The sequence below is a fragment of the Rhipicephalus sanguineus genome, chromosome 2 (assembly GCF_013339695.2).
Source record: "Rhipicephalus sanguineus isolate Rsan-2018 chromosome 2, BIME_Rsan_1.4, whole genome shotgun sequence".
In the NCBI taxonomy this organism is placed as follows: domain Eukaryota; kingdom Metazoa; phylum Arthropoda; class Arachnida; order Ixodida; family Ixodidae; genus Rhipicephalus; species Rhipicephalus sanguineus.
In genome coordinates, this window is record NC_051177.1 from 19,015,725 (window position 1) to 19,039,154 (window position 23,430).

General features: G+C 44.7%; 1 protein-coding gene across 1 annotated transcript in view; it reads left to right on the forward strand.

Annotated features, from left to right (window-relative positions):
* Positions 1-23,430, forward strand: part of LOC119382480 (C-Jun-amino-terminal kinase-interacting protein 4-like) — an 81,771-nt gene that overhangs the window by 53,330 nt on the left and 5,011 nt on the right. Inside the window, 11 exon segments of the mRNA XM_049412212.1 lie at positions 2,336-2,519; positions 3,026-3,247; positions 6,070-6,111; positions 7,536-7,791; positions 8,641-8,721; positions 9,209-9,276; positions 11,878-12,026; positions 13,417-13,588; positions 14,318-14,431; positions 18,299-18,336; positions 18,338-18,497. Of these exon segments, the coding sequence (XP_049268169.1) occupies positions 2,336-2,519; positions 3,026-3,247; positions 6,070-6,111; positions 7,536-7,791; positions 8,641-8,721; positions 9,209-9,276; positions 11,878-12,026; positions 13,417-13,588; positions 14,318-14,431; positions 18,299-18,336; positions 18,338-18,497 (1,486 nt within the window).

The window sequence follows — 23,430 nt, forward strand, 5'->3', positions numbered from 1 at the left end:
GCACTAGAGTGGCGGTATCATGAGCCAGTGCAGCATTAACGTTTACTTGGACGCGGTAGAATAAATGAGCATAATGAGTGCTCGAACGCGCCAGAACATAATTTCGTTTCCAGGGCTGGCGTCTGCTCGATGCGCTAACCGCGGGGACACGAACGCACGGGAAAGGGAGGCACATTAGCCCCGCATATCGCTGCAATTCACGAAAAAAACAATGAAAAGGACGCACACATTCCCTTTTTGTGTCTCTATATTTCTCTCAAGTTTTATTAATCTATTCAAGCAAGAAATTACACAAACTACACATGTCGTGTCAGATAATTATCGCAGTGTCACGTGCTATTGTTGGCGACGTCAGAGCACAGTCGTCTACGTAGAGGAGCGACGTCACAGCACTACCATCTATACCATCTACGTAGGGCCATTTTCTCATGTACGTCATCCCCTCATTCTCTAAAGCGCGCGCCCGCGAGAGGAAGGGCAAGCAGCGTTCACCTTGAAATTTGACCCATTTCCGCGGCGCGTAGCGTTGCAAATTTTGGCAGACGTGATCGTGAACGCCCACTGTATGCATTGCGCTCGTTAGCTCAAAATTGTCAAACCTGGTGAGGGGCCCTTTAACGAGTGTTACGGTTGGATAAATTTTTTATAGAACAGAAGTAACTGTAATGGCATTTCCCGTTACAGTTACTGTGTAAAAAAAGTAACTGTGTTACACTTATAAGTTCCTCTAACTTAAAAGTAACTAGTTACAGTTACAAGTTATCCAAAAAAATAACTAGTTACCGGTAACATGTTACTAGTAACTAGTTACTAGTAACTAGTTACTGCCCAAGACTGCATTTATGTGAAAGTTTATTGTGCCTATATTTACGATATTGGAGGCCTGAAATGTTTTGCCTGCCAATTTTCGATTCCTAAAACGAGCTTTTTTTAATGCCTAAAAATGCGGCCTCTAGTTATCAGACTGCTCAGATGAGAAGGCATCACTTTCCATTTCCGTACAGAACTATACAGAGCTGTTGTCTGATGAAGAGTTGTCAAAACACTTTCTTTACATGTGCTTTCATTCCCTTGCGGTGAGGAGGCAGCCATGTGATATGCAGGGTTCTCAGAGGCAGCAATATAATGAAAGGCGAGACACAAATGATAAAACATAGAAATTTGTGTCCTAGTGTCAGGAATCACAACTACATACAATAGGACGAGTATAGTTGGCATAGGTTCACTGTGTGACGAATTTTTGTTCTTGGTGACTGTAGTCGTCATTGGTTACATTGGTACAAAATTTCATGGTGACTATACTCGTCAACAGTTGCTAAAGAGTTAAAAAACATTTATTACACCACGACAGGCATGCTATAAGCATTATTGTGCAAGAAGCAGCCTACTGACTGTATTGCAAAGTGACGTTTCCTCTGCTGTGAGTCGTGATGATGATAGCACTGAGCAACAGTGAAACCGGAACTGCAGATTTTAGGTTGAAGCTCTTTGCATCCACTTATAATAGGAGGCAGAAATTTCACATGGTATAATTTAGAAAGAAACCTTGCGTTATATGTGGGTTTCTGACCGAAGAAAACAAAGCTTTCCATGGGAGCCTAAGACAGAATCAAGATGCAAAAGACCCAGGCAAGCATGCACATTCAGTTGTTATACAGTAGATGCTCATTAAACGGAACTTAAAGGGACGAAGAAAATATGTTCCATTTAACAGGAGTTCCATTTACTGAGGGATGAACAGGATTGCAGTATTGAGGTACAAGACCAATCGTAGTAGAGGCAGTTGTTCCATTTAAGCAGCAATTCCGTTTACTGAGAGTCTACTGTATTTTAGTCAGCTTCAGACAGCCGAATTACTTCCTTGACAGCAATATACTGACTGGATGCTTGCACAATATTCTGCTGCATGTGCCATTTGCACCACCTTCACATTCTCTGCAGTGCCTTGATTGAAGACTCCTGGCAGTTTTGCATTTCTGGTTTTCAATCACATTTACCACAGTGCAGCAGCTAAATGTTTACAGAGGTCTTGTTTCCATACTTATATGTACAGCTGTGACCAGTAAAGTCGCCTGGAAGTTGACCCATGTTGTTCATCCCGTCAATTCGTGCATTATGATAGGTCACTGGAGCACCTAGCGAGCCTGAACCTGTGCATTGTGTTCATGACTGAAGGTTGCCTTTCAGTAGAAAGCATCAGGCGCTTGTGTTTGTGCATTTCTGTGTGAGCAAAAGAATGGTGGGCATTATCCAAGCCACATTTCTTGCATATTCTGCCTGTGCAGCCACCATTGCTTATACTGTGTGTGTGTGCCACCTTCTATAAACACTGCAGCAGCAGGAGCAGGAACGGAGAGAGCAAGAGGAGATGGCTCAGCGACTTTCCTCGCTTGTCTGGATCTGTGCATCTACCCGGGAAAACAGCGAGGTGTATGTCGTCGATGCTAACAACCCAGCAGACATCCTGGACACATTTCATGTCTGCCCCTCCCACCTGCTCTGCATAGCTTCGGTGCCAGGTACAAATGACAGCAGACGAATTAAAGCCCTTCCCATGGTCACTTTTTTTTTTAAATTTTAAATTGGCCACGCGCATATCAAAGAGTACTCTGCACTTGATGGTAGCCTTCGCAGGCTAACGGAATAAAGTTTAAGAGGGTCCTCCAAGGTTTCGCAATATACAAGACTGGTTAGCTACATTGCAGAGTTATTCAGAAACCCAGCAATGTGCATTTTTCGTTATTCTTGCACTTAATGCCCACTTTGCACTGGTTGCCTCGCACAGATGTACTATTTCAGCTTGCCCAAATCGGAACCATTCTGTGCCATTCTGCAGCACATTGTTCAGTGCTACTGGGATTGTAACTTGTACCTGTCTCAAGCTGTGCTATATTGCATTGCATGCAAGTCAAATGCAACAGTGTTCACAGAATATTTGTGACGTAATTTAGGCGCATTGTAATCTCCCCATTCGCCTTTACTTCTGGTGTGGCTGCCATTACTGATGCGTGGACTTTGTGCGTAGGTGCGAAAGAGACAGACTACCCCGTAGATGAAGAATTCAACAAGCTTGGCTTGGATGAGATGATTGATGCAAGCCAGCAGGACTTTTCACCCAGCTCAAAAGCACCTGAGACCCAAAGTGGTGCTAAGGACCAAGACGGGAATCCAAAAGTTGGAAAGCTTGTCTTTGTAAAAAGTGCCCCTGCTCCCGTTAGCAGGCCTGCGTCACCTCCTAAAGAAAGTAGTAAGTACCCTTACTTAGAGGCTGGGAGGGCATACTTTGGTCTCGTGTTTTGGGTACTATGCCTATAACTACTTGAATACTTCAGTTATCTGTAGTTGCTGATAAAAACTGTATTAGAGTGGAACCTCTTTGATTCGAATTCCAGTGGGACCGAAAAGTTTTTCAAGTAAAGCGGAGTTTGAACAAAAGACAACTTCTTTGAATATAACACTCCATGACCCATGCTGTAACGTGTGCTGCTGTAGATATTACCATGCGTCCCTGGACCAGCACTGCCCGTAAAGTCATTGCGTGGGCGGGCAGAGAAGGGATTGCAGAAGGAGCTCCACCTTTAGTTAGCCTGGCCATGCTTGCAGTGCACTGACGGTCATAACATCTAAGTCCTCTCTTGCAGGTAATCTATGGTGGGTGCAAACACAGGCATGCGCAGGGTTCCCCATGAGGGGGGAAGTGTGTCATCGCGGTTGGTTGAGTCCAAAAGGACATTCTTCACCATGGATTAAAAATGAAAATGAAGCGACGACGTGCTTCTCGCAATGGCTTGCCTTTGGTCTTTGGCTTTCGGGAGTAAAGATGGGACGTAAACAGTTCTTGGAATGCAACATCAGTGGCATTCAGCCTCCATTATCGTCAAAAACCTGCGTGGCCATAACCCTACTCTTTAAGCAATGACGGGACAGGTCCGACTGAGTAAAATTAGGGGGCAGACTTTCCGCTCCGCCCCCTTTAGGTGGTTAGGGGGAGCAGCCACTCTACACCCCGTGCACTATGGGTGCAAAGGAAAGGCTGAGCAAGCTGAAATGGCTGGCGTCTAGTGTTAGAGATCATAATATGCCAAGGTTTCAGAGATGTGTTGAAAGAAAAAGCAACACAATGCGACTTTTTACTGGAAAAAAAAAATGTTACTCATTGTTTTTAAATGGCAGATCAAAGAACAAGAATTTCATTTCAAACTAACTGTTAATCAGTTTTTGGAGTTAGATTTCACATGAGTTCTTCCTTATTCATATGTATGGAACTTTGCCAGGACCAGCTGTGCAGTTTAAGTTATGTATTGGTTCAAATTGTAAGATTTCATATTGTTGAGATCCTACTGTAAATGCACAACAGGCTTTCAAATCTTTGAGAATACACTTGTGTGATATACTTATTGTGTGAATAGACTTATTGTGATGGTACATTTTTCTCTGCTGCATGTGTAAACCAAGTTCAACAGTTATAATATTGCTTCAATTAATAGAGTCATATCTTAATATAATGAAGTCACACTTGTACTCGAAAGCTTCGTTATATCGTGAATTGTTAAATCGAGGTTTTGATGTTTCAGCTGTAAAAAGCACCGTAGCTTGCAGCGTCATTCCTAGTGATTGTATTTCATTTGTAGCTACCTATGCGCAAATTATTGTGGAAAGGTTGTGCCTAAACATGTGATTAGGAACACCAGTGCCTGTGGCGCAGTCTGTGGCCATAGCAAAGCATTGGTGCGATACGTGGCATCTGATCGTGGCTTGTAGTCCATACCGTAGTTGCGAAATCTTGAATGCATTGCTTAACAGCACCTAACGTATGCAGCTGTTTTAGATGGTGCCCACACCTCATTAAAAACAAAACTAAGGAAACTAGGATTCATTCTCCCCAAAAGAAACAAAATACAGGCTTTCAAATGCCAAAGCTTTTATTTAGAGCATTCAAGTTAATGTCACCTTCAAAAAGTCAGTCGGCTTAATCAGATGTTTTTTTTATGAGCGTTGGCATTATGTCTTGCTCGTAAGTCAACAGAGCAGTCAATGCACGTTCTTTTTAATGTGCACTCGCATACCACTGCAGAACTTCAAGGCCAGTGATTCACAGGTATGCAGTCTGTCAACTCAACCTTGTCACCAGAACACTCATCTGGCTTATGTTTTTCCCTTACGCACTTAATTATACTGTCGTTGTTCAACTCCTCAGTCGTGGCTGCTTGAGCATAGTTGGACATGAGCTTCTCCAGCTGTAAACATCCACTTGCAGCACCTTCAGTACACCACAGCATGTTTTCGGAGGTTTACTCAGAACCAACATTACAAATGTTATCGGGTTGTTGCTGCATGCTGCCTTCACATGGCCTTCGAGATGAGCTTCTTGTACTCCAATGTGTAGGTGGCCTCGTGCACCATGGCCGTGACAGATGGTGCAGCTGTATTTTCTGCTGCGCGCGATTTGAATGCACAAAATGCGCACTGATGGTGTTTTTGCTGCTTGAACGTTCCATGCGAAAGAATGTGTACAGGTGACTTCTGTCTCGGCCAACTTTAAGGTTTTTGCTAAATTTGTTACAGAGGCTCCAAGCGTGCTTGAAATTGCCAAAAGCTTGGTTAAAATTAGACCGCGTGACAAAATTATTTTGTTAAATAGCAAAAAAAAAAAAAGGTTTTCAATGCAGCTAAGATCGAGAGATAAAAATTATAGAAGATTTTATTTGGTTTGTCTGTATTGATTTATTAAAAGGTGAATCTTCTAGCAGTTTTTACGGTGGTTTAGTAGGGGTAGGCTAATAAATACAATGAACTTATAGCAACATCTCTGAGAGAGATAAAAGGCTGTATTTTACTTTACTGTACAGGCTGGTTCTTATGTCTACAAAGGTCAAAGCTAAAAATGTGGCAAAGCATGAGCAATTGAGACTAACGATGCTTGTTTTCTGTATAGCGCATGCTTTAGGCTTAAATTAAGCTAAATTCAATGCAGTGCGCGTGCGTGTGTATTACCAGCATACAGATTCTGTAATAAATTTCACATTTAAAGCATTTTCTTTCCTCTTTCACCTTTTTTTCTTTTTTCAGAAGGGGAAGGAGGTGCCGGAGAAGTTGCAGAGGCAGTTGATGGTAGGTTGGAGACAAGGTTGATAACAGAAAAAAATAATTTATGACGTGGTTTCTCGGCACAGCCTTGGCCTAGTGCACATAGCTCAGCCATAGCCTTATTTCAAATATGAATCACAAAACTGCAGGTCAACTTGACAGAGGAGTGCATTCCTATATGTGGGCCAAAACAAAATTATACCTGTTTCTGATTACTGCACACTAACTGTATTCTGTTACATGCTAGGCTGTGTGTGAAAACATTCTCACTTTCATTATTGTGAGAAAGTTGATAGCACTTCCTTTAATTATTGAATTTGAAACGTTTCTTCTTAGTTTCACTTGTGCTTGCATTTAATCTTTTGTTATAATAATAATAATTTCTGGGGCCATAACCACGATATGATCATGTGGCACGCTGTAGTGGAGGACTGCGGAAATTTCATTCACCTGAAGTTCTTGAACGTGCACCTAAATCTAAGTACACGGGCCTCTAGCATTTTGCCTCCATCGAAATGCGACCACCACGGCCGGTGTTGAACCTGTGACCTTCGGGTCAGCAGCCAAGTACCATACCACGGTACTACCATGGCAGCTAAATCTTTTGTTATAATACTGTTGTACTTCTTAATGTTCCATGCAGGCCCTCTTTTTTTGTTTGTTCTGCATTCAGGTTAATGTACATTGTCATAAGATTAACACATAAGAAAAGTTTGTAGTGTGCGGTGCAAATTGTCAGGCCACATCTTGGATTGAAGATTGCTACAGAGTAATTGACCGATTTTTCAGACGCCTGCATTTTTTGGACATACCCGATAATTCACATGTCTTTGTGGCACTGCCATGTATTCGATAAAGTCAATATTGTAAGGATGTCTAACATTTATGACACTGAAGCCCTTTGCTGCCCATTTTGTTGACATTGTGCCACAGTTTAAGGTCAGAAATATTGTTAATGTGTTGATTATTTTGCTGCCTCAAACCAGCACTTCCATGTGCCATTCACTGGCAATCATAGCAGCTCCCAAAAGTCAGCTTTGCCTCACTTCAGGGGCGTTACGCAGTTAAGCATATGCATCGCATTGTCGTATTGCATTGAAGCATACCAAAAATGGAAAGTGCCACTGTCTTGGGATGTAATATGTTACTACTAGTTATGGACGTGTGCACCCACCGTCTCCTGTTCAGTCTGTGCACCTAGATGCTTAATAAATGTACCACCAGGCCTTCAGAGCCATTTTAGACGTTACTGCGGCGATTTAAGCCCTTTAGGGCAGTATAAAGGCAGGCATACATTTTTTTAGGCTACCCAAATTTTCGTATGGTTTCCTGATACCTAGGGACTCCGAAATCTAATTGGACGTTGACTGTTCATGTACTACTAACAACATTGGTTGTACCAGTCTTTAGAAAGCAACATAAGTGGGATTTACTTTTTCACTGCTCAGCGCTGGAAGAACTTGAGAGGGTCAAAACTGGTGGTGCTAGCCAGGAGTCAGCTGCCACAGCAGGAAGCAGCCAGGGTGGCAAGGAACGAACCGGTGGCCCCCGACGACCTTGGGTGCTGTTGAAGGAGGGTGCCCCACCTGATATTGTCAAAGATGGCATCTCTGAACTGCCCACCGACAACCACTTGGCATACGATCAGCTGGAGAAAATGTCCAGTGTGCTGCCCACAATGTGGTTGGGTTCGCAGAATGGAATGTGAGCACATTATAAGTGGTTCCTGACAGCATGCATTCATATGTTCGACTCCTTCTTTGTGACTTGAGCTGTCTGCATGAGTTCATCTTACATTTGTGGTTTGCGCTCACGTCATCACAGCAGCTGTGTTGGTGGACTTGGTAGTAACATTTGCTCAGACAAAATCCTCAAGATGGCAGGAGATGCTCATCCTTTAGACATGCTATGAAGCATATCTGCACTCCATTTCGAAGGAATATATTACTTCAACAAAGATCACAGAAAATAGCAACACACACCGCTGTCCAGCAACTCTATAAGTTTACTGGGTCTTGCTGTGTACTTTATGCAGACATAAAAAACGACACTTGTTAGAATCACATAGAACACGTGTAATTATAGGTACAGTATCTCCTTATGCAGAAGAAGCAACAGCGTCTCGATATGCATCTCATTTTTTTGTGCACCAAATAAGCTTCATTATTTTCTCGATGTCTGCTCTTTGTATTTTTGCGCAATCTGGGGCCACTGGTCCTCACCTTGTATTTTGTGTCTGTGGTGCTCTGAGCACAGGATCTGTGTATCATGTGTACTGTACTATAGTAGTCTGCATGTTCCTTTGATAATATTGTGCTGCTTGCCATTCATTCATCTATTCATTTGAGTACAAGTAACAAAGGAAGCAACCAAATGTTAGAAAATGCGGGATTAACCTTAGTTTTTATATCGACGGCTTTTGCTGTAACAAGTCCCACGGGCTGCTAGCTTATGAACTATTTTATGCAGTGTCTACTGCTCTTAGCCCGTTAGAGATGTGCAGCTTTTCATAGATGTATGCTCGTTCTAATGTAGGGCATCTTTTTCTTGCAGCATCTACGTGCATTCTTCTGTGGCACAATGGAGGGTGTGCATAGACTCTGTTAAGCTTGCTGACTCGGTGCTAAGCATTGTGTAAGTGGCAAACCTGTGGATTGTGTGTCATCATAATGATAATCCAAATTTCTCTTTTTCTCTTCTCTACATAATTTTGCTTGAAAAATAAGAGCACCAGACACACATGGCTACTCTATCCCGTATTCTATAGTGCTGGCTTCTGCTCTTTCATGCTCACATTTAGGCACTTGGTATTGTCTTGTTTCATCTAGAATAGACAGAAATTCCATGTGTTGTTTACTTCAAAGCGATATGTAAGGAGAAAGAGGAAGCAGTTCACCGTGTTGCAATGGAATGCTGCTGTTGCCATTTTCTATTATCTGGGTGGCACAGATGCGATGAGAGATGACCACTGATATGTTGCTAAAGAACTCACATATTTTCCTGGTGCTCATATTTTGCACAGTATTCAATATATAGTGCATAGCAGTACTGTTGCTTGTGCTAAGTAAAGCTGTTTTTAAGCATGCTCTCTCCCACTGTTCGCCTTTCTTTTTTCTTTTAGCCACGTCAAGGGTCGCGTGTTTGCAGCCTTGGCTGATGGCACTGTTGCGATATTCCATAGAAAGCAAGGTAAGCCATGTAGAACATACTTCTAATACATTTTCTGCTGAGCATTTCTTAGTGTTGGTGCAGTGTTTTTATTTTTATGCAATAATACATATAAGCGCACTGTTTCATGGCCGACAACGTAAGTACTGTAAGTGCTGGTTTGATTTACATCGTAACCAAAATCTAGCTGTAATGCACAGCGTAAAGCCGATGTGTCCAGGCAACGTGGTATAACAACAAAATAAGTTTAAAATAGTCGATGCATTTGCTGTTTCCATCTGTAGCAATATTGATTGCAGTGGTCATAACAGGCTTGTCGTTTTCAGGTTAAACAGCATGCTTAATTTTGGGGGGCGGGAAATAGTGGCTAAAAGTGACAGGCATAACATTGAGAGATAGGAAGACAGCAGAGTAGATCAGAGAACAGGAGTAGCCGGTATCTTAGCTGACATTAAAAAAAAAAGTTTTCCAGGGCAGGCTATGTAATGCATAGGATAGATAACTGGTGATCATTTGGAGTGACAGAGTGGATACCAAAGGATAGGAAATGCAGCCAAGGATGGCAGAAGGTTGGGCAGGACGATGAACCTGAGACATTTGCAGGCATCAAATGGAATTAGCTTGCACAGGACAGGATAAATAGGGCATCATCGGGAGAGGCCTTCATCCTGTAGTAGACATAACATAGTCTCATAATGATTATGACGGTAATGATTATATACCTGCTTGGCAATTTAGTTGCAAGTATTGCTTTTCTTGGACCTTTCATATGAGCCACTATACATAGTTTTCACGGACGTCACGCGACGTCACCACAGCCACTTCCGCTTTGCTCAGCCGCCATGTTCGGGAACCTTTCGAGACGCGGCTAACCCGGCTACCGTGTTGCGGCAGCTGGCGCGCGCTTTTTCCAGTGTTATACTTAGCGCCACAGCCATGACGATTTGTGCGATGTTCGGCTGTTGTAGCAGAAGCAAGACTTTTGCGAAACCGACCCACAGAGAGTCAGGCACCGGCATGTTTTGTTTGCCGAAGGTTATCAAGCAGTGCGAGAGAACGCGGGCTCTCTCAGAAAGGCGCTGGGGCGTTTGGCTGGCCCGCATAAATCGGAAAGTCGTGAAGAACTTGGACAGCATTCGCATCTGTGATCGCCACTTTATTACAGAATGGCAGTAGGCCGCTAGTAGCAGATCTGCGCTAGTACAAATGTGCCACCAGAAGGTAGTAATTTGGTAGTTGAACTCTCGACGAGCTTTTCTTTTTCATGAACAAAAAAAAAACGTGTTCAGGATGTCTCCGCTGGCATTTCTGCTAAAGCAACCAATTTAAGCTTGTTTCAGATGTTCACACTTGCACATTGTTAGATGCTCGCCTCTTTTTTTTTTTTTTTTTGAAGCTCTCGTTTAAGAAGGCACTTTCGTGCACGCCTTGCGAGTTTACGGTAAAACTGGGGTGAGCAGTGAGCACGACATACTTTTACGAAGATAAAAAGAAAAAGAAGTCCGCTATTTTTTGTTTTTTTCGTGCGTAAGCATATCCGGCCCGTCGCCAGAATTTTTTTTTCCCGGGGGGAGCGGGGCACTTGCTGAAGGCCTTGAAAAACACCCATTTTTATTATTTTTTTTTCGGTAAAATACTTACAACCATCCAAATTTCGGGGGGAGGGGTCCCCTGCGCCCTGGCTACGGGCCTCAAGCGCGCACAAACTCGCAAGAAGCGCCCTGGGCTGCTGTTTACACACTCGCCTCGACCAACACGACGACACGTTGTGACGGCAACTTCTTCGCTGCAATGTTCTTCACGAACCCACTCGTCAAATAATTGTGCGCATCTAAGTGACTTGTAAGACTTCCTTTGCTGCAACGAAATGTAGCTGGTTGACAGTACCAAGTAGTTTTATAATATCTACATGCGTTGCTAGTGGCAGTACCTCGGCATCCGTGGTCGCGTCTCTTCCTATGCGCAGCTTATACGGGTCCACAGCGCTGCACATGGCAATTTTAGCTTCATAACGCACTCTGGTGGGTCCTACGAGCTCGTCGAAGTAACCGGGACAAAATTCCATTTCGTGCACAAGTGTCGCCTGCGAAAATGCCGCCGGAACGTGCGCTGACGCAACCGCACGCTGGCTTTGCGGCCACGGCGTGTGCTCGTAGGCGCCCGGTGATGGCGGCGACTGCCCAACAAAAGTCCCGGACGCCGGATATGACGTCACGTGAAAACTATCTATAGTGAATGTACAGAAGTCTTTTATATTGCCCGATTGATTACCTGAGAAATCATTTTCACTGAAGAGCCAGATAGAAATGACCTAGATCCATTATTTCTGTTGTTTATAGATGTTCCTTTATTGTTTTCAACTTGCATTTGTTAGTATTGGCTCACTGACTTGTTTTCACTAAAAATTTGGCTTCAGTGCTTCCCTTCTACTTCAGTGTAGCTGAATGTAGGATACAAAGTACCTGTTGCGCTGTGCCTTTTAAGCCCACCAGTGGCTTTTGCAATCCCGGCATATGCAGTTTGTACTGTTCTCATCAAAGTTTAGCAGTACATGATAAGAAAAAAACTGCATTGCCACATACACTGAAAGTGTGTGTTGTCCAAATTATGTGCTCTGCACAGATGGCCAGTGGGACCTGAGGAACTACCACATACTCGACCTTGGGAAGCCGCACCACTCAATTCGGTGTATGACAGTTGCCCACACGAAGGTTTGGTGCGGCTACAGGAACCGGATACATGTGGTCCACCCCAAGACTCTCACTGTGGAGGTTAGTTTGAACATGGAGCTATTATTAACGCGATAGCGTCAAAGAGCTCATTTCACAGAAATTCTGGTGTTGGCTTCGGTGTCGGTGTCGGCGTTGTTGGCTGTGAGTGAAAAATCATTGTTGTCTATGAGCAAAAAATCGCGATAGATGCAAGTGAATGAAATAATGAAATTCTTCGGTTCAAGTGAGTCTGCATGGCAAGCAGGTGCTCTACCACATAGCCCGCCAGTGCTTGAAACTGTTTTGGAAAAATCCTGTATATGAATGTGATGTAGTGTGAGGAGTCTCCGTAACGCATCCAATATGGCATGGCAGGGACGTGAAATTTCACCAGGCATCAAAACATACGCTTTGTGCAACGAGTGGGTGGTTTAAAGACCTACCCATGACTCAAGCATAATTAATCATCATCATCATCTGCAACAGTATCAACAAAGTGGGCAGATGTGCATGTGCACATCTTCCCTTACAGACGTGTAGTGGATATTTTGCCGATTGGCAAAAGGAGGAATTGTGGCATAGTGGGCACTTCCCAACTGTACTTGCAGTAGGCATTCTATGGTAGTCTGAAATGGCCAATGTACAGGCGCACAGACGTTCCTTTCCTTGCAGCACAGTTGAGGTGTCCACTGAGAAGCGAAGCCGGGCTACCGTGAAGGTGATGCAAACGGGGCCTGATTACGCCATCGCGTTCTGCTCTTGAAGGCGAAGCGCAAGAGTCCCCCAATTTTGGGGGGCATGTTCGAGTGTTTGCACATTGAACGCAATTTCCTCTATGTCATCTTGGAGGACAGACATTGTGTTCGCAACATATAAATCTATACCAATTTCTTTACTGAACTAACTCTTGCTGTGAACTGAGGCATTTTACAATATTGCGTCAGTTTTTCTCTTCTTTCACTAGCCACCTGTTAATTTTTGCATGGTATATGGCAGCCTTGATCATGGCTATGTTAAAATTTTTTATGCTATTAATTGCTTTGATATTGGGAAGTGCTAGGTAACCTTGACAAGCTGTTCTTTGAAATATGGTCTTTGATTCACTGAGAGTCTCTATGAGGGTCTAGGGGCAATCTTTAGGTCAGTGTTTCTCAGCCATAAATTTTCAGGGACCCTTGTGGACCGGTGGAATAGATGAGGGAACCCTCGCAGTGAGAGAAAGAAAGGTAGTGTTGGGGGGGGGGTGACACAACACAGCATGCAGTGTGAAGGACCCCCCCTAGTTCTGCAGAACCCAATTTGAGAACCACCGCTTTAGGTTATGTTGTTTGTGCTGTGTACAGCTAGCGTGGAAGGCACGCTTTGTGTATAGTAACTCCTAGTCTCACTACAATGTGTAGCAAGCCCTCAGTGCCAATAAATTTTTTATACATTCCATTTTACTTTTCAGCACTCCTTTGATGCTCACCCACGCAAGGAGAGCCAGATTAGGCAAATGGCCTGGGTAGGAGATGGAGTTTGGGTTACAATACGACTGGACAGTACCCTGCGGCTTTACAACGTCCACACTTACCAACACTTGCAGGACATTGACATTGAGCCCTACGTTTCCAAGATGCTAGGTATGCTAATTTGCTCAATGTTTGGCTTCAGGAGAAAAAAAACCTCTTCTAGAAAGCGCATGATGTCTCTCGTTGCTGTGACATCTAAGAATAAAAGGCCAAGGAGCCAGTGCAAGCCTGTTTCCATCACTACCATGATGCAGCTGTAGCACTGTTATCTAATGCATTGCCATTTATGCCACATGCCACGCTGTAATTCTAGTGCGCCTTACAACTGTTGCTACCTCACTTGGCTATGCTGTGCGAGTATTGGCTTTCAGCAGGCTTGGTAGAGTTAAAGGGATGGGCATTTGTGTAGTAGTTAGCTGTCTTGTGTCAGCAGCAACCTCTTCTTTTACAGTTGTGTTGCAATGAACTACTGTCCTCTACAGTTACAAGTTTGACTCACTGAATGCTTGTTTACCATTACATGTGGCTACTAAGAAAAAGCAGGAATTTAGGAGATATGTGAGAGTTCTTTAAAAGTAATATGCGGCAAGATATTCTTTTGCATTGTGAAACTCTGTAATCACAATAGGAAATACTGTACCAGTTAGAGTTTAGTTCAGGCACTTAATGTTTTTATGAGTATGTAAAAAAAAGTTGTCAGTATGAAATCTAGTCACATTGGTTTTAAATGTGGGATGAAGCTTTTGACAGCACGGGGGATGTCATGTGCATACAGTGTCTTTAACAAAATTTTAGTGACTGAGAAAACATTTGGCTCTTTTATTGTTATTTTCTGTTCAGGCACAGGCAAGCTTGGATTCTCGTTTGTGCGCATCACGGCCCTGTTGATTTCGTGCAACAGACTCTGGATGGGCACTGGCAATGGCGTCATCATTTCTGTTCCATTGTCGGAAGGTGAGGTGCATCTTTCTGTACTTTGTCAAAATCGGCATTATGAGTGCAGTCAACTTTTGGTATTTTAATGTTATAGCTTTTAAAATGGAACGTTGAAATCATGATGGCTTCACTATCCGTGTTGGAACTACAATTAAACCTGGATATAAAGAAATTCGACAAATTCCCGAAGAAATTCGTTATAACCAGGTTTTCATTATATCCAGTTTCAGCACGAAAATTCGGAAAAGCAATGCACAAATTAAGCACAAGGGGAATTGAAGGCAGAGCTCGCCCAAAACATTTATTTAGCGGCAAAAAACTGCATTATTTTATTGTTTGTTTGTGAGAAATGGCAATACTAATTTAAATGTTCGTAGGACATCAATACAACGCTGCTCCGTCAGCATCCAGTCGTGGCCTCCGAGATTGGCTCCAGCAACGCGCTGCCAATCTCGGAGGCCATGGTGTCACGAGCCCGCGGCACAAGACTGCAAAGTGCGTGAGGACAGTGACAAGTCCACCTCCGAAGATCCGTCGTTGTCACCGTGGTCGCAGACAGTTTCCACCAGTGCCTAATCTGACATCTCCTTGGTGATGATACAATTGTCGGCATCAAAAAAAAAATCGCAAGAGCTGCACGTTGTCAAAAACGAATAGCGAACTCTATATGCGGCGCGGCCCTACATATGCGCGTGAACTCGAAGCGTAATGACACGAAGCAAGGATTTTTTTTGTTTTTTTAGTGGCATTACCTGGTGTCATGTTAACGAAGTGCAGTTCAGAGACTACTGCAACAAACGAAGAGGCGCTGCCAACGCAAAAGCCGATATTATTTCTTTCTTTTTTTTAAACAAAGCCAGTGCGGTCGTGGTACCCACGACCAGCTGGATGAGGTTTGAAGGGAGGGAAGGGGGGTGGTGGGGCACGCCTGTGCACGTGCCCATGGCGGCAAGAAAGCCGACTCGAGGAGCGAAGGCCTCGCCTACCCACCTCGTGCACACCCGCACGCACAAACGAGCGCTCGCTCTCACCTCGCGGTCGCCGGGGCTTCAGGCACGCCATGCGCGACGCTTCCGCTTCGCTCTCTCGTCGACGGGGCAACCACAGAAGATGCATGCAGCTCCTTCTCGTGCCAAAATGACAAAATTCAGGGCAAAATCCCTAGGTTGTCGGCGGCGAAAATTCGTTATATAAAGGGTGTCTCCCACTGCCACTTTGTTACATAGAAGTCGCAAATACATGCGCTTCTATGGAGTAACGGCGGCAATTGAAAAACTTCGTAATATCGAGGAATTCGTTGTATGGAGGTTCGTTATAGGCAGGTTTAACTGTACTAAGTTCCAAGCAAGACCATTAGTTAATGAAAATTTTTGTTATTTCCAGGGCAGAACAGGCTGGTTGTGTTCTAGGTGAAATACAAGAAAGAAATGTACGAGTTGGACATGCAGTGACATCCTAGTTGAAATTATTTCGTAAACTGAACAGACGTTAGGCTTACTTGGAAAACCCATGCAAAGTACAGCACTGAACTACTTTTTGTCTTCACATCCAGTATACTGAATGCTGTACTTCTGTAGATGTGCTTTTCCCATCTGGAACGTGATCACTTCCTGTGTCTGTTATTCATGCTCACAAAAAAAAAGCAATGTCCTGGCAGGTGCTGTTGAAGAAGCCATTGAATTTAAAGGTTATTTTAAGCTGTGGAGGAAAAATGAGCAAGGTGCATACTTCATAATATTTGAACAGCTAAGATTTTGCTTGTGCTCTGGAATGATGCATCTGTGTTGATAAACTTCACCAAAATGCACCAATGTGTAATATAGTTAAGAATAGCGGAGAGAACTAACTGCCATGCAGTAAGGTACTGTACCTGTGGCCATTTGTTCTAGGACAGAGGACCTCCATATTACTTAATTAAAGGGGTCCTGCAACATTTTTTCAAGTATCCATGGAATAGCTTCACTAAAGGAGCTTATTGCCTCACAAATCTACCACCGCAAAAATTTTTAGTATCCGTCCAGTACGAGCGGAGTTACAAAGATTTGCCCCACGCTGTAATTGCCTTCTCTCTTCTCTTGTTTCGACGAACATGCTAGAAGCTAAGCCGGGAGGGATGGCACAAGGGAAGAAGGTACGTCACGCGCGCCTCGTGACTTTGAGCACTTTTTCTTTTTCTTTTTTTTTTCTTTGAACACATGGCGTGCTTTCAGTGCGATCGCGCGGGCAAGTGGCGGCCTCCTGCGGCGGCCGCAGTAACTACTGAGCACGCCATGTTCAAATCAGCCAATGGTGTGGAACTTGAGTCAATGATGCAGTGATTTTGAGTAAATCGCATCGTTTGTCGAGGGAAGAGGAAGGGATTTTTAGCCGACTTTGAGAACTTTTGTAAATCCCAGGCCGCATGCTCCACTATAATGTTTGGCTCGCGTGTTCTCGGGAGCTTCGACTACCGATTGGCAGCGTTTTCTGACCATGCTGAAAAAGTATTGCAGGGCCCCTTTAAAGGCCAACTGCGGCGATTTTTCGAGGTCAGTATATCTCAATGAAATTCGCTGGGTACATTCCTTTGCGCATTTCTGTCATTTATGCAATATTACAGGCTTGAGAGATGTTCCAGATTGTTTACAAATGAACTTTATTGATTGCTTCGAACCACCCACATAGCTTCCCACAATTATTGGCCACATTTTAGGTTTGACGTCATCGGTGTCAAAGCGACGGAAGTGATGGAAGCGAACTGCCACTACAGCTTCTGCTCTCCTATAAGGCAACAATCATGTGTGCTTAGCCAGCACTTTGCTAGTTTGGTGGCATTTCAGTTCCCTATGGGTGAGTGGGCGTGCGATGGGGGGCAAGTGGTGTTGCACTGTGGGCTGCACATGATTCCCCAGTATAATTACCATAACAGTCGCTAAACACTCATAGCTAACGCTTGCCCTTCATCTTGATATTGCGTTTTAGCTAGCAGTGCTGGTTTACCGCATAGGAAGTATGGTAATACCATACTGATTCGTACTGAATGAAGTGTGCACAGCCTCGAACTTTACAGTGTGGAAACTCTTTCCATAATGTATACTCTGTCTACCAGTATACGGTAAGGTGAGTATCATGCAAAAGGTGGCTTGTACTTGGCTTGCATTAAGCTTAATCTGTCCTATCAACACAATGTTATATGCCGCTATTCACAAACTTGTGCGTCCTCCCCATAACAGCATTAAAGAATTTTAGTTTGCCCTGAAGCTTCTTAGCGTTAGCATTTTACCCGATCGCAGTAGCCACAGACTTGAGCGACCTGTACATGTGGTGCCATGTGGCAGTGGTACAGTGCTCGTCAAATGAAACCCGAACACCGGCAAGCCTTCGCAGTGGTATAGTGCGCGCCGTCCAGTTATCACCATGGACAGGCACGCATATGCGCAGTGCGGTCAAACCGGATGCGCACGCCTGTCAATGGTGATAACTGGACGGCGCGCACTATACCATGCGAAGGCTTGCCGCTGTTCGGGTTTCATTTGACGAACACTGTACATAGGTACTACATAAATGTATGTTCCACAGCCCCATCCATTCCACCCCTTAAAAAATTTCTGGCTACACCCCTGGTGGTTAAACATGTTAAAAAGCCAAACGAACTTGACGTGCTCACATTTTATGAGAACCAATGGATGAGGACTGCTGACTTTTTGACCTCATTCAGCAGTTCTCTCTCTGCAGCACAGTCCTCCTGTGGTGGTATTACATAGGTCAAAACTGTGATGCTCCTGTGCTAGCTGGTGCAATTGGTCATGTATTGATACACCAAGAGGCCCCAGTTGAAACTTAGTTGACTGAGTTCACTCGATGTTGCTTGCACTATAGCCATAACTGCATCCACGTATGTCCCAGCAGGGAACAAGCAGGCGTCTGCCTCAACCACGCCAGTCTGCGAGTGGAGTGCGGATGCCGGGTGCTGTTGTTCGGGTGTACAGTGACAGCCGAGAGAACATCACGACTGGCAGCTTTGTGCCCTACTGCTCTATGGCACAAGCTCAGCTCTCCTTTCACGGACACAGAGACTCGGTCAAGTTTTTTGTGGCTGTTCCTGGTAAGTGAGTGTTCCTAGCGGATGCCATACATGTTGGATCTGGCTGTTGGCAGCCTCCTGTTCCATAATGTATTATCAAATCGTGCCATATTAACTAAACTGATATACAGTGCAGACCACTTATAACGTAACCGCTTATAGTGCAGAACCGGTTACAATGCAGTCTTTTTCGACTCCCGTTTACACTCCCATAGAACACCATGTACTATATGCATACCTCTTATTGTGCAGACCCCTAAGATGAAATACCGTTTATAATGCAGTTGCAGTGGAAATATATCTGACAAACGTGGTAGCGAGTGCAGTTCTCAAAGAAAGTACGCCGCTGGGGAGAGAGCGACGAGGTCGTTACAAAGGGTGAGGGCACGCGCAGTGAACGAACAACGAGGGGCTGAGGGAGGAAAACTAAAAAAGACCGCAGCAGCGCTGCGCGGGCTCACCAAGTGGGGAAGGGTGGTGGTTGCCTGGGCAATGGAGAAGCCTTTGCGCCTGCAAGGCTCCAGCAGCATGCCCCATGTGGAACATGCGATCGCGTCCTCATCAAGTGTGCTCTAAGTTTCCTGTCGGGAAAAGCGTCGTCGTTATCACTCTTGCTGCACATATCGCGTTTGCTACCTCTTCCGCAAATTGAAAAGTTTTACGGCTTCATGACGCGAGCTTTCCCCTTTTCTGCCAGTGCGCAGACTTAAGCGAGCTTGGCGGGCTTTTGCCGCCGTTGATCTCCCGGCTGCGAACACAAACTTCGTATCACGCGCGTTGTTCTTGGGTTTGTGCTTAAGGGATCTTTCCGACGTCCGCTCTTCATGTTGTCTTGGACAAACTTCCCACGACAATATGCTGAACTGCAGGCTAGGCCTAATCAGCATTGGTTGCTTTTCGGTAGCGGTCGCGAGCGATCAAAGTTGCGGTTTGGTGCGGAATCAACGAAACTCTTTGCGATGGCTGCACTTGAAGGGAAGGAAATCGTATTGTTAGTGAAAACGAGGGCATGGTTGGCACATGCAACTCTTGAATGGGGCTTCCCGATTCGATTGCAATGTCTTGGACATCGGGTACGCGCCCATGAAATCGAACGATCGGTACCATTCAGCGAGCGAAATTTCGGTTGCGATTTGACATAAGTTTCTGTGTAATGCGCATACCTTGAGGTGGCCTGAAACGTAGTCGACGAATTTGCGCGGTGGCGCTTTGTTTTGTTTGCTTTTTCCCCCCGCGTTGATTTCGTTGGCAGTGCTGGTCTTTGGCGGTCAATTTTTGAACATTCGGAAATCTAAGTGGTTGTGAGCGCCCCGAATCGCGTGTCTCGATTATCGGACATGTGAGGCTACATGCTCAACGCGTTTTGCGCAAGCGCAGTCGTTGAAGAAGGTTGTTTTGGTTATAGTGCGGTAACGCTTATAGTGCGGATATTCGCGACTCCGGAGACTTATGTTATAAGCGGTCTATGCTGTATTTGTTTACTTTCGTTCTTACGCAATATCAAGATGTGGCGGGAAAAACAGAAAAATGTGACTACGTGTATGCCTACTTGATTATATTCCTGTTTCTTTTATAGGTGGTCGTGACTGGTACAGTGCACTATGCACAAAAGAGATAAGCAGAGAAATAATAAATTGTGGGTCATATGCACTGCAGGGAATGGCTTAAACAGCGCTTTCATTGATGTTTGCGTGTAGTGCTGTTCTTTCTTATTTAAAAATTGTAGCGCTATATTAGACGAGGACAAGAAGAAAAGTACATGACAGAACGGGCGCTAACTCCAACGTGGATTCTGTGGACCTCGTTGGAGTTAGCGCCCGTCCTGTCACGTACCTTTCTTCTTGTCCTCGTCTAATATAGCGCTACAATTTTTAAATAAGAATGTATCACCAACTAGCCCCGCAACGTGTTTTATTAAGTGCTGTTCTTGTTTAAGATTGTTTTATAGTATGGAGTACAAAACCAATGTCTCACTCATCGTTAACCCTCTCATGCATAGCAACTTCATATGACGACACCCAAACAAAAATTAACAAGTGACATTGAATTGGGGTTATTCCTTCCATTCTTTCATTATTTCCTCAAGTAAGGACAGAAGGTTTTAAAAGTATATCATAGATGTCACTTAGTTTCCATGTTGTGTTTTGATTCAATTTATCCTTGCGAAACGTCACGTAACCTCGCAAAAGCAGTTGTTGTAATAAAAAAAATTTGTAAACGGCAGATGCACTCATTTGCCTGATATACTTATTTGTGTTCAGGATATTTAGTTTTACTTTCAGACACTATGCGGCACGTGTTCTGCTGTGCAGTGGCAGTACACCAAGATTTAGAAGCATTTCTTTGAGATGTAAGATTTGAAAAGCAAGGAGAGATGCTCAACTGATGCCTATGAAAGAACTGAAGGATGAGGAAGCACTTCTAGTGATAACACAACTGTAACATGGCTGAATAGCTCCCTTGTTGATGTTGTGTCCAGCAGTGCTGGTCGAGAGTCTTAGGGAACGATGAAGCAGCACAACCGGAAAGACACATGCATAGCTGAGATGCCGAGGCCTTTCTTCCAAGAAGTTTATAAAAAAAGCGCAAGGGCAGAGTGGAGCGCATGGAATTGATAGTGGTCCGATACAGGAATGACATTTGAAATGAGAGGGGCAACCTGAGGATGTTTTATCATCTCCTCAACGCACTTGCCAACACGTGGATTCTGTGGAAGTGGCTCAAAGGAGATGAAAAGACAACGGACCACCCTGAGTTCTGCAGCAGGGCACCCAAAACTCTCGTCTATCACAGTGAAGTGGCGCAAGAATGCAAGTGGGGGGGACCTTCTAGCGAATCTCCTCTTCCTATAAAAAAAGAGGTTGCACTATGAAGTGAGAGAAAATTTTATGGTGGTGACCACTTTCCAAATAACACAGAGCACAAGTATGCCTAGCACTGCCTCAGTACGTTTTCTCATAGCAAGCAGAGGGAGTTCTTGAGCCAGTGAAATGTACCACTGTGTCCTCAATACTTCGAATACTTACACACAGCCTAGTTGCTGCTAAGACCACATATAGAGTCGAACACGGATATATCGAACTCGAAGGGGATCGCGAATTAGTTCGATATATGAAAAATTCGATATAAACAAATACAGGCCCCGAGACCTGACCAGTGGCGGACGATCACCTACAATCGGCGCATTCAAGAATGACAAATAATTCCACACACACGATGTAACAGAATGTTTTATTTGCGCCAAAATAAAATCTCTTATCTTAGCCTGCTTCTTCGTCTTAAAAATGTACTAGTTGAAGACGCTGGCCTCGATCTTATCGAGGCTGTCCAGGTGTGACAGCCCGGTTCACTCCATGTCGCCACAAAAACAGCGAATCGAGCCGAACGCTGCCGCCACTTCGGCGGCGGAGTACGCGCGTGTAGCCGCCGCCTCGTCCAGACGATCTTCGTCACCGCTTGAGCTGTCAGCCTGGGCATCCTGGGTCCCTGTGATCGCAGCTACAATGTCCTCGTCAGCGAGGCTCACAACAGCCTGAACATTGTAGTTCGCTTCCTCAAAATCGTCCGCAGACACTTCGGGTGGAACAGGAGCCAGGAAGAGGGAGGACAACTCGTGAAATGCGTCGTCTATGCGCTTGTCGTCGCCGTCTTCACTGTTTTCTGCAAGTTCCGCCGTCACGAAGCCTGCCTTCCAGAAGCAGTTGGCCACTGAGTCCATCTTCACGTCTCGCTTCTTGAAAAACTATGAGCTCACAGAAAACACGGACGACAAAAAGACACACATATGCACACACATAGGCGCTTGTGCATATGTGTGTCTTTTTGTCGTCCGTGTTTTCTGTGCGCTCATAGTTTTTCAAGATGGAATACCAACGTGCCCAAACCGCCGCACTGCTGAACTTTATTTCACGTCTCGCCAGGCACCCGTCACCATTTGAATGGCACCAAGCAGGTCAACCTTCAGCCCACCTTGAAGGACTTGATGATGCCCTGGCCGAGCAGCTGCAGCTTCGCTGTCGTGTTGTCCAGCAGAAACTTCAGCTCGAGGGGAGCACACATGCAAAAGAGGAATGCGGTGGTATGCGACAACTCACGGAAGTGAACTCCGCCAACAAAGCGCTCGCGATCAGTCGCGATGGCGGCGATGGCTACCCGGGTGCCCAGGCTACCTGCGAGGGCAGCAGCGATGTGCGAAAGGCGCGAGCTGTGGTCGGCTAAGCAAAACTCACAAAACAGCAACAAAAAAAAAAGAAAGAAAAGGCGAAAGGAGGAGGCTGCCGGCTCCTTCGTTCCTGCTCTCCGAGCCGACGGTAACGCGGAGAGCGTAGGAGAGAGAGAGAGAGAGAAAAAAAAGCTGTTCCACAAGTTGGAGAACGCTCCCAGCAGGAGTACAGTCCGAGCCCTCTAGCCCTCATGTTTTTCGAGCGTTTCGGGTGTCGGCTGAGGCGCGGTGCCACGAAGATCGCGGGGCTCAGCGAGTGCTGAAGCGCGCCTTCCAGCTCGCGCGGTGTTCGATATATCCGATGGCGGGTAAAAATACCGTTCGATATAGACATGCGAATTTCTATACTTTTACAAAGGATTTTCAAGGGGATAATTTACGAGTTTGATATAGCCGAAAATTTGATATATGTGTGTTCGACTGTATGTTGCACAGTGGGAGCAACGAATATTGCTGCAAGGAAAATAGTTTTGGCTGTCAAATTTGTAGTGTGGCATTTATTTTTTATGTGGTCGATTGTCGTTTGTAGTGGCAAAAGAACGAACTAGTGCTGATTGCCATCATCCCTCTCTCTCTGCATTTCTTTCTTGTTTCCTTTGATTGTGCTTTTGTACTACATTACATATAGCTTTTCCAACAAATTTCTTGAAGTGCAAATGTGACTACTATGAAGCATGTTTGTAGCCTAGCTGCATGTTGTCCTCATATGGGGACACATCATATTACCTTTAA